The sequence below is a fragment of the Peromyscus californicus genome, unplaced genomic scaffold, assembly GCF_007827085.1.
Source record: "Peromyscus californicus insignis strain IS unplaced genomic scaffold, ASM782708v3 Scaffold_16__1_contigs__length_79575227, whole genome shotgun sequence".
Classification (NCBI taxonomy): domain Eukaryota; kingdom Metazoa; phylum Chordata; class Mammalia; order Rodentia; family Cricetidae; genus Peromyscus; species Peromyscus californicus.
The window spans coordinates 13,442,321-13,454,264 of record NW_026294458.1 but is presented as its reverse complement, the minus strand read 5'-3'; the positions used below and the strand labels follow the sequence as shown (position 1 = coordinate 13,454,264).

The window sequence follows — 11,944 nt, the reverse complement described above, 5'->3', positions numbered from 1 at the left end:
ATAACATGCTTAACATGCTGCTTGCCACTTGATAGACATTCAGTATGCGCTTGTTTAATAATACATGACCTCGCGAAGGCTGGGAGGGGGTGCTATTGGGGCCAGCCTCTGTCATTTGTCTGTCTTGGAAAGTTTCTTTGTGTAGTAGCTGATGGGGGAAGGTCCTTTCCCTGTTCACCAGAGAGGGCTTTTCCTCCGTCCCGAGTGGCGCATGAGAGAAACCGCTGCCAGACACAAAGCAGCAGGTGAAGGAGATTAGCCTTATTTCCCAGGGACAGCATAATTCTGTCCTCAGGAGACTTGGCATTCTCTTGGTGCAGGTGCATGAGAACCTGCCAATCTCCGCTGGAGGGGGCGGGGATAGGGCGGGCCTAGGAAGGGGGCGGGTCACTGGGTGCTTCCCACGGAGCCCGATTGGCCCGCGCGAGCTCCGCCCTCACCAGCCACGTTGGACGCGGGCAACCCCGCTGGGAGGCCACTCCCGGCCCCACAATGCACTGCGTGGCGCGTCACTCGGAGCGGCGGGTCCCAGCGCGACAGGTACGGCCCGGCCCCTCTTTCCAGCCTCCTCAGGGTCTCCGGGATCCCTGCCCGGCCGCTCGCGCCGCGCTCGGCGTTCCGTCTCGGCCTGACCGGTACTGCCCGAGCCGGAGCTGGGCGGCGGTGGCCGCGGAGGCCGCGGAGCTTAGAAGGGCGAGTGTGCGGGTTCCCGGGTCGCTGCGACCTAGGGCTGCTAGCCGCGCGGACGGCGGTTGCTGTTTGGCCAGGCCTGTCCCAGGATGGGCGGCCGGACTAGGGGCGACTGATGGGGAGTGCGGGCATCCCGGGGCAGCCAGGAAGAGGACTCCCTGGCCCCAGATGTCAGAAGCACACGGATTCACCCGGGCTTGTCGGTGGCCCGAGAGAGCTTGAGGTGGCATTCCTAGTTCCTTTGGGGCGGGGTAGCTTGTCCCAGTGGCATACCCTGCGATTTGTGGAGTCTGAATGGGCACTGAGGTTGGAGATCGCCCACGTTGGCTCTGGGAAACCCCTTGAGGTCCTGTTTAATGGTACTTTGCGACACTGTGTGGCCGAAAAGAGCCCTGAGCAAATTGGCTCCACAAGTGGGGATCTCCGGAGGAGGCCAAGCTGGAGCTTGCCTGAATCTCTCTGTCAGTAAAAGCAGCTTACGACTTGGTCGCCTGCTGCTTAGCTTCCGGGATCAGCATCACCTGGAGCAGGTGGAACTCTTCAGAACCCGCCCCTCCTGTGCTTATCTTAGGGCAGAGCCCGGTGTTCGTGGGCCGCGCTAGACCTGATCGAATCCCAGCTGATGAGCAGAACACCTGTTTTTAAAAAACGGAATCACATTCCCTGTTACTGGTACCCACTCATTTGCCAGCACTTTGAGAAGTTAGGCGGTATCTCAAACATTTCTTAGAACTTCTGGTGTGTAGCGGAAGAGTCAGAGCTGAATCTGACAGCCGTGACCATGTCCAAAGTGATTGAAGCATCGGGCTTTTCCCACTTAAGATGATTACATCGGTTTAGTGCTTGATTTTTAGAGACCGCTTAAAGTTTGTTTCAGGCTGGTGTATGAAAATGAACTATCAAAGAGACTTACCTCTCCGTGTAGTTAAGAAGTTTGGATATGTTTAGAGGCAATGTTTCATGGCGTTGTTAGAATCAGACCCCCTACTTATTCGTCTAGGAGTTGAACAAATGCCTTAAACTCTTGGGACTTGTGTTTCCTCCAGAGCAGAATGAAACTAATACCTAACCTCACAGGTTCCTGGAAGGCTCACATGAGGTGTGTGAAATGCTTGGTCTATAGGGCATAGGTAACCTGTCAGTCGTAAGCACAGCAAAACACTTAAATAGAATTTTTAGTAGATCACAGGTAGTGCCAGGTGCTTCTCATGAGTGTAGGAGGTAGAGGCTTAAAAAGAACCTCATAAGCTAGGGTCTACTAGTAGCCATAGTTCAGAAGTCAGGAAAGTGAGATTTGGAAAGCAAAGCTTAAGTCAAAGTAACGTGACAGGTATGTGGTAGAGCCTGAATTTAAATCTGGACATATGACTTTTATTTATGTATTATTTCTCACATTGTGTGCATGTGTATGCCTGTATGTATTCAATGTGTTGGCACACTAGTGTGTGCAGGTGTGTAGAAGGTTGGGTGTTAATTTCCTGTGTCTTCTCTGATTGCCCTCCACTTAATTGAGGTGGTGTCTTTTTTTTTTTTTTTTTTTAACCTGGAGCTTGCCAGTTTCAGCCAGTCCAGCTAGCCGGCCTGCCTGGGAGATCCCATCTCTTTTGGGATTACCCAGCTTGCCTAGTCTTCAGTTAAGTTCTAGGGATCCCTGTCTCTAGTTGTGGGTATATTCTGTTGTGGAGCTTGAGGTTTTACACATAGTGTGTAGTGCAGGTGCTCACAGTAGAAGCCAGCAGCAAGGACTGCTGATGAGGAAGGCAGTACAGATAAAACATCACAGTAAGTTCTGGTAGTCCTTGGTACCCCTTTCTCTTCATTCACTCTCCCAGTCTGAGCATCGCGGTTAATATGGTCAATTAAGTTCAGTCAATCTGACTCCACCCTTTGCATCACAATTATGCAGCCAATTCTCAAATTACTCGCTTCTAATTCTCACTGATTTCAGCAATTATCAAGTTAAGAAAATGATATGTAACAAGTTAGTTTTTCCAAACTTTGGTGCTGTCATTAGTATAAGATGATTTGGTAAGCAGAAGGAACAATTTAAAAGCAAGCCTCCAAAATATTTAATACACATATAAATAGAACAAAAATTTACTTATTTTAATTTAGGTTTAGGGAAAAAATCCCTAATGTCTCAAAACTGATTTTGTAGATATTGTTAAAAATATAGGGCAGCCAGTTGAGAGATTGATATTTGGTAAATAAGAAATAGTACAGGTGAGATGCAGATAAGGTAAGCATCCTGAAAGTGATACTTGATGTTTGGGGATGTTCCTTAGTCTTTGCGGCTCTCCCTAGATTCTAATTTGAACTCTTTCCTCTACAGTTCCGCTGGAAGGAAATGCCGAGCACTCCTTGGGCTTTCTGTGAGGTTTCTGTTATCTAAAGGCAGCTCTAAAGTTTTCTTTTTGTTAAAAGTGAGGAAAAGAGGAGCAGTGCCTGGAAAATGTATCTATGGCCCTGATAGGAAAAAGCTGTTATCCTTCCCAAAGCTTCCCTCTTGCTTTCCGTAGTCCCATCGTTCTTCCTTGGTTTTCCCAGTGCACAGTGCCTGGTTCTTAAGTACGAGCTAGCCCCAGCTTGGCCTCCATGCAGGCACAATTCAGTTTTGTTGTTGTTGTTTTTTAATATACTCCTATAAGAATCCAAAGTCAAACTTTTAAAAAGGGCCGTATGATTTTGAAGTTGGAAGAGACTGTTTACCCTAAGGTGATTAGAGTCTGTCATAAAGTAGTTAAAGTGTCATTGTTCATTGGATATTTATCCTAGCTGTTTCTCTTTGTGGTTCTTGCTGTTCTTTTTTTTTCTCCTTAATTGGTTTGCATGATAAATAAAGTTACTCTGGGCAGGGGAAGGGGGTTAACTTTTTCTCCATAGAAAACTATTTTTATCTACTGATAAGTAGAAACAGCCCTCTGACAGCCTTTTAGAGATTTGACTGCTGTGTTCTGCTTCTTTTTACTAGAAACCTATTTCTTTATTCTGTTTATTAGGAATCCCTAAATACATGTTTGTCTGAAAAGTGTTTTTGAGACAGGGTCTTGTGATATAGCCCAGCCTGGCTTCCAACTCATGATCCTTCTTTTTCTGTCCTCCTAAATGTTAAGATTATAGTTAAGTGTCACTTTATCTGGTTAAATAGCAGTCTTTATCCTGCGTTAAAAAGTTAACTTATCGCCGGGCGGTGGTGGTGCACGCCTTTAATCCCAGCACTCGGGAGGCAGAGGCAGGCGGATCTTTGTGAGTTCGAGGCCAGCCTGGTCTACAGAGCGAGATCCAGGAAAGGCGCAAAGCTACACAGAGAAACCCTGTCTCGAAAAACAAAAACAAAAACAAAAAAAAGTTAACTTATCATGTCAGGATTTAACACATTATAAACTTTTTATTTTTGGAAAGCTGAGTTGCTGCACTGTATTCTGTTACATGGGAATACTATAATTTATTTACTTCATTGTCATCATACATTGGATTTTTAGATTATTTTAAATAATTTGATTATAATGGTATCCTTTTAAATTTTTATCTCAATTTATGATTATTTTCATTGGGGTAAGGTTAATTTAAATTTACTGCTGAGCATAGTGGTACCCACCTGTAAGCTCAGTTGACCCAGGAGGCTGAGTCAAGAGGCCTTTTGTGAGTTTGAGGCCAGCTTGGGCTACATAGTGAGTTTGAGGCCAGCGAGGGCTCATAGCAAGACAATGTCTCTAAATCAATCACCAATAATTAATTATGACTAATGCTTTTATTTTTTAACTCTCAATTTTATTTTATTTTTTAATTTATTCTGTGAGAATTTCATGCAATATATTTTGACCATATTTTTTCCCTGCCCCTCTTCCTTTTTTCAGGTCCTCCCCCACTTCCTTACTTCATGTTCTCTGTCTCTCTTCCTGTGTCTCTCTTCGACATAGTGTTTCCCTGTGGAGCCCTGGCTGTCCTGGAACTTGATCTGTAGTCCAGGCTGGCCTCAAATTCAGAGGTCTGACTGCCTCTGCCTTCTGAGTGCTGGGATTAGTGGCATGTACCACCACACTGAGCTTCTTTCTCTCTCAAAAAACAAACAAGCCGGGCAGTGGTGGCGCACGCCTTTAATCCCAGCACTCGGGAGGCAGAGCCAGGCGGATCTCTGTGAGTTCGAGGCCAGCCTGGGCTACCAAGTGAGTTCCAGGAAAGGCGCAAAGCTACACAGAGAAACCCTGTCTCGAAAAACCAAAAAAAAAAAAAAAAAAAAAAAAAAAACCAGAAAAACAAACAAACAAACAAACGAAAAACACTAAAAACCAAAACAACACCAACAAAACCCCCAAGGAGTCCCATTTGTGTTCCTGAGCATGGGCCTTGCCTGGAGTTTATTTGATGTGTGCTCAGTGTTGACCCCATTGAAGAAAATGAAACCAAGTCTCCTTTTACCAGCAACTATGGATTGCTCTGAGCTTCTTGGCAGGATTTTGTCTGGCTTGAGTTTGTGCAGTCCTGCATATGCTGTCACAGTCTCTTTGAGCTCCATATGTACATCTGCCCTGTTGTATCTGGAAAATGTTACTTTCTTGAAGTCATCCTCCACCGCTGGCTTTCACACCTTCCCACCCCCATCCTCTTCTACATAGATCCCTGAGCCTTGAGGAGACAGGTATGATAAAGACATCCCATTTAGGGCTGAGTGCACCAAAACCTCTCACTTTCTGCACAGTGTCCAGTTGTGGGTCTCTGTGTTAGAAGCAGCTCCTCTGATGAGGGTTGAGTGATGCTCTTGTGGGTATAGAGGTTTTTTACTTCAGTATCCATTTAAAAGAACAGTAGTAGTAGGTATTCCTCTACTCCCCATGGCCTATCCAGTCTTAGGTTCTTGCCTTCATTAACACTGTCAGGTATGGGTACCATTTCATGGAGTGGACCGTAAATTCAATTTAAAGAAAAGATTGGTTACTTCCATAACATTCTGCCACTATTGTACCTCTGGGCATAACTTGGAGGGAGTTCATTATTAGAGCTTACAGGGTTCATAGCTGGGTGAAATTGTTACCTTTCTCCAGAAGCCTGTATAGCACCTTCGAGCACTATGAACACTGGCCAGTAGGGGTGAAGCCTATGTGTGCCACAGTGTATGTGCCAAAGGATAACTAAGACAGTGCTTCTCAATCTGTGGGTCACAAACCCTTTGGGGATCAAAGGACCCTTTCACAGGGGTTGCCTAAAACATTGGAAAACAGATGTTTACATTACAATTCATAACAGTAGCAAAACTGCAATTTTGAAGTAGCAATGAAAACAGTGTTATGGTTGGGGGTCACCACATGAAGAACTGTATTAAAAGGTCATAGATAGCATTGGAAGGTTGAAGACCACTGATCTAAGGTATTGGTTCTTGCATTCCCACCTTGTTTGGTACAGGGTTTCTTGTTCACTGCTGTATATACCAGGCTAGCTGGCCTCAGAGCTTCTGATTCTTCTGTTTTCAACTCCCATCAACTGTAGGAGCCCTCAGGGATTACAGGTATTTACTCATATAGCCATGTCTCAATTTTTCATGTGTTCTAGAAGCCAAACTCATGTCATCAGATGGCTTGCCCTGCAAGTGTTACCCACTCAGCATCTCCCTAGCTGGCAAATGTTATTTTCAAAAGCTTGTTTGGGGGCTGAAGAGATGGATCAATGGTTAAGGGCACTTGTTGCTCTTGCTGAAGACTCCAGTACCCACGTCACTGCTCACAACTATCTGTAACTTCAGTTCTAACATACCAATGAGCTCTCTGTTTTCTGAGGGCACCAGGCATGCACATGGTACACATACACACATATAGGCAAACACTCATATATATAAAATAAAAATATGTTTTTAAAAAGCTTGTTAAGTGAAAGGTTGTTGAAATATATTGTGTCATTAACTAATGCTCTGATTATTACTAATTTAGAAAGTTTTGTAAATGCTTTCCAGCTTGAGCCTTGATTTTTATTTAATCCAAATTTTTCATTTTGTTTTAGGTCTTCTGTGGGTTGAAATGTCTATGATTTTATCTGCCTCAGTCATTCGTGTCAGAGATGGGCTGCCGCTGTCTGCATCGACTGACTATGAGCAGAGCACGGGGATGCAGGAGTGCAGAAAGTACTTTAAAATGCTCTCGAGGAAACTTGCTCAACTTCCTGATAGATGTACACTGAAAACTGGACATTACAACATTAAGTAAGACCTCAGTTTGTTTCATTAGAGTCATTTGCCTAGAGGTTGTCATTTTAGTGAAATTTAAATGGTTGCAATAGAAATGCATGTTTTATTAACTCAGGAGAGCATGCAAGTCAACAGTCATGTTCTGAATGTTGCTAAGTAGTGGTCATGCTATCAGCCTTTTCTGCAGATTCTCTGGGTTTTTTTCTGGCTTTAGAAGACTTTATAGTATTTTTACAGATAATACTTCCTATAATTTGCTCAATAAGTATTAGAGTTTTTACATGCTCAAGACTGTAGCAGGCAAATTGTAATGGAAAATGCTAGAAATTAAAGTTTTATCCTACTGGGAGGGCAAATTATCCATCTGTCCTTTAAGACTGAGTGACAGGATAGAGTGTGACTTGACTCTGTGGTGATGGAGTCCTTCAGGAAGATTGGTATTTGTGAAAGAAGGCAGTTATATGAAGGATCCTCTGCATGAGGAGTGAGGCTGGAGCAACAGCTAGTCGAGGAGCCCTTGATACCTCTTAGAAGATAGAAGTAAAGCCAGTGGTGCTGAAGCGGTGTGGGGAGTTAGAAAGACAGGAATGGGACAGGCTAGGGTCCTCAAGGCCATGGGAGGCTGTTGCTTTATTAATCCTAATGCCATAGGAAGCTGTTGGGGGAATTTTATGCTGGAGGATTGTGTGATCTGGTTTGGGCTCTGAGTAGGTTGTACTAGCCACTCTCGAGAGCAGACTGTAAGGGAGACTGAGTGGGAACAGGGTGATGGGTAGAAGAGAGGGTTAGAGATGATGACTGCAACTTGAACTGGTGTTAATGAAGAGGACTAGTTCGATTCGGGCTACATTTTGGCCTAACACCCATACATGGTCCTGATAGGCTCTAAGAATGTGAAGGAAAAAGATAAGAATCGTATGTAGATTTTTGGCCTTAGAAACCGCATGCATAATGGGGCTAAAATGAGAAGACTGGAGAGGTTAATTGCATTCCATTGGTAAGAGTTCTGTTTGGACATATTAGGTCTGAGATGCTCATTAGCCATCCGAGGGGCACGGTCAGCTGGATGTATGAGCCTGAAGAGCACAAGTGGGGGGATTTAGATTTGGTAGTCAGTTTATGATTTGTAATTGCTGTGGAAACACATGAGACCACTTTGGACAGCATCCATATGAAACAATTAGAGAACAGTTAACTTGGGGGTCCATGATGCTAATTATGAACATAGAATGAAGCCAGATAATCACAAGGTCCGTGTAGGGTATGTAAGCAAAGAGCTTTATTATTAAGACACTATGTGTTGGAGTTAAAATCCACCTAAGGCAGGACAAGGCATCACATCCAAGTGTAGGGAAGGGAGGCAGAAGAAGCAGTGTGTGTGTGAGATGCTGCATGGCAGGTGTGCTAAGTTGTTTGACTTGGTGCTAGTGGATGAAGATTTGAAGGTAGCTGTGAGACAAGTTTGATATCCAGTGTGGGACCAGATCCTGGACTGTCCTGAAGTTCAGATTGAGGGAAGTTATTTTGATACAGCAGGTTGCAGGTTACTGCTATGGGTTTGAATGAAGAAAGTCACTTGATTGAAAAACAAGCAAACAGAGGGAGTGGGAAGTGGCATGTCTTCACTCCCTGCACTCAGGAAGCAGAGGCAAGCAGATGTGTAAGTTCCAGGCCAGCCAGGACTACATAGTGAGACTCTGGCTCAAAAAACAAAACAAAATAAACAAGCAAACAAAACACTCAGAAACAACAAAGCAAAACTGAAGACCTTAGAACATGGAGTAAGACAGAAGTTTGAGAGAGAGAAGGCAGGGAGGTCAACTTAATTTACAGTGTGAAGTAGGACAATAAACGTACAGATGAGAAGGAAAGTGACAAGTAAAAAATGGTCAAGCCTGCTGAGTGCTGAGGTGGAATACCAGAGATGAAGCTTCGGAATCAAACAGAACAATAGTGTCCTCAGAACTGAGCAGTCCTTGGAGAAGGATTGTTTAGGATATAAGGAGGAGAGATGATGAAGTCCCATGTGATTTTTTTTTTTTCCTTTGAGACAGGATCTCACAGTGTCGTCCTGGCTAGCCTTGAACTCATTCTGTAGACCAGCCTGGCCTAGAACTCAGAGATCTGCCTGACTCTGCCTCCCCAGTGCTGGGATTAAAGGTGTGCGCCACCATACCTGGCTTTCATGAGATCTTTCCAGTTGAGACAATCTAGTGGAAGGGATGATAGGGATTTTAGAACCATTCACAGAGATACAGTTCAAATTTTGAGGGCAGAAATGCCCACTAAATTTAGAGAGGGCCAGAATAGAACTTTAGAGAATGTCCACAGTGACTTGGATTAATTAGTAACTGTAAAATAATGAGATGTTACATTTAATTGGAGTTTGAGAATTTACCTAGAAAATAACATATTGATGATAGTGGTTAAGTTGTATCTAAAATGGTGGTTTAGCCTACTTCTACTTAGGTGAAGACAAGGACTTAAAACATTGAAGCATTTAGGCAGCAGGTTTTTTAAATGCTCTCTGTCATTCTCAGTTCCATTTGTTGTTAGGTGGTGGTATGGGCATGTCAAAGTTATTGGAGACTGGCTTGAAGTATACGTTAATATTGGTAACTACCTGGCATTAAAACCAATTTTTTTTGTTTTTGTTTTGCTGTATTTTCTTAAAAGCAATATAAATGCACTAAATTTTTACTATGTCCCAATTCTATTTACTTATGAATTTCAGATTTATATCATTTATTTTAACCCTATCTTATTATATACAAAGGATTCGGGCAATTTTCATATACATTAATTCAGGAGGATAAATGAAGGAATCAGAGGAAAGGAGTAGATTTTGGAGACTAAAAAACAGAGGTAACACTTTCTGGAGACGCAAGCACGTAGCCCGTGCATTTGTTCGAACAGACCTGCAAGTACTGTTCTGAATTCCTTGTGTCTAAGGCAAGGTGGGAGAGTCAGTCAGCAGACTCAGTCTGGATTCAGTTTTCCTGTTCCTGAGAACTAATGCTCATAAAAGGGGCAGCATTTGGCTAGCATTCCTCAAGTAGCCATAGTGGTGAGCTTTTGGTGACTTTTTTCTTATACTTCTTGGTATAAGGAAATGACATGATAGGAAATTTCTTTTTTCAGATTGGTTGAATTTTGGCTTTAAATTTTGCTTTTGTATTTACTTTGTGAATGTGTGTGCACATACATGGTATGTTCACTGCTGCACACCATGACATACCCCACCCCACATTTAAAGGTACAGCTGTTGGGAGGTGGCGCTCATCTTCTTCCATGAGTGTTTCAGGGATCTAACTCAGGTCGTCAGGTTTGGAGCCAAGTGCCTTTGACTGCTGAGCCATCTTACCAGCACATGATTTTTGTTTTTCAGACAGTATCTTACTGTGTGCCTTAGCTGGCTTTAAATTTGTGATGGTCCTCCCATCTCTGCCTCCTGAGTGCTAGAATTACAGGTTCGCACACTGTGCCTGGCAAAACAAAATGTTTTATGTCAGAGGTTAAAAGTGGGATAAGTCAATAGTGGTCCAATCTGGCCTGATCCAAAAATATGGTTCAGATATATGTAATTGCATAGATTATGTAACTTTGGTAACCAGGCATAAAAAACATTCTGCATGTTGTTTTTGTAGGCAAGCTTTAAAAAAGGGTTGGAGAACAGAACTTTTAGCTGTAGTTGCAGAGAAGAACCTGACGACATATATTTTCCCTCATTAATAAGAGGTCCTATTGGTTGGGTTTTAGACTGTTAGGTGTTCACAGTATGTGGCAGTGAACTCAGTCTGATGTAAATTGGCAATTTATTTGCACTACTTGACTTAAATTTTTTTTTTCCTGACCTTCTTTTCTCCCTGCCGTGAGTTGGATGAAACCTGAGGGCTCTGCAGTAGTGATATGGCACACAGCCGGAAGCTGCCACCAGGTGCCCTTCTTTGTCCTGGCCATGCTAAGTATCTGTCTTCCTGTCAAGCCCAGCTTACAGCCTGCTTGTTTTGAGCCCCTTCTTCCCCATTACTAGTCTCTCATTTCCCTAACGTTCTCGCCGTCTTCACAGGTTGCACGTAGAACTTGTTCAACTCCTCTTTTTCACCAGTGAAATATTAAGTTCTCTAATTTGCTCTTTTTAATTGGATCATAACTCATTGGGGTGACCCACCACAGCCTAATCCATTTTAAATATATACTTATTTTTAATTGAATGTGTGTGTGTGGGGGGGATGCTGTATACATGTGGATTTGTGTACATGTGAGTGCAGGTACCTTTGGAGTCCTGAAGAGGGGGCCAGATCCCTGGGGGTTGGAGTTTCAGGCTGTCATGAAGCCACCTGATGTGGTGCTTGGAACAGAACTCAGACCCTCTGCAAGTAGTACACGTTCCTAACCATAGAGCCACCTCTCCAGCCCAGCCTAACCTATTTTACATTTTCATCTTTTAGTATAAGCTTTTCAAACCTGTGTAGAAATTGAGTGTCAGAGTAACTGAGTTATGAGTTTCGGCTAAGCCACTTAGTTCCTCATATTGACGGCTCGTTGAGCTGGCAGAAAAGACCAGAGTTTGGAGGGGAAATACAAGATAGTAATGTTTCAAATTAAGAGAGCTCTTTTCAGTCTCTCCCTCTCTGTATAGGGAAACGATGGGTTTCTTTCCCGTGACTGCAGTGGCCTGAAGGCCATTTTGCTGGTAAAGCACATTCCTCGGGAGTACGGCTGCATTAGTGCAGTGCCTTGTACCTGTCATAGCAGCAGCTAACGTGAGAGGTGCCTTAGTCTGCTTTCTGTTGCTGTGATAAACACCATGATCAGAGACAGCCTGGGGAGGAGAGGGTATGTTTGCCTCACACTTTGTGATCACAGCCCATTACTGGGGAAGCCAGGGCAGGAACTCCAGTGGGGGCAGAGTCAAGAACCAGAAGGAGCGCTGCTTACTGGCTTCTCCCAGGACCGTGGTCAGCTGTCCGTTTTCACAGGGCCGGGATCACCTGCTTAGGGATGGCCCGTCTGATGAAGGCAGTGCCTCAGTTGAGGTTCCCCCTGCCCAGGTGTGTCAAGTTGACAGTGACACTG

General features: G+C 43.9%; 1 protein-coding gene across 2 annotated transcripts in view; it reads left to right on the top strand.

The window, feature by feature from the left end:
• The first annotated feature begins 448 nt into the window (after nucleotides 1–448).
• Nucleotides 449–11,944, top strand: part of Sec22a (SEC22 homolog A, vesicle trafficking protein) — a 60,042-nt gene continuing 48,546 nt past the window's right edge. Inside the window, exons 1-2 of one of the 2 annotated variants that reach the window (XM_052740437.1) lie at nucleotides 449–540; nucleotides 6,682–6,880. In XM_052740437.1, the coding sequence (XP_052596397.1) occupies nucleotides 6,699–6,880 (182 nt within the window). In that variant the 5' untranslated portion in view covers nucleotides 449–540; nucleotides 6,682–6,698. The other variant, XM_052740436.1, reaches the window with a different exon arrangement.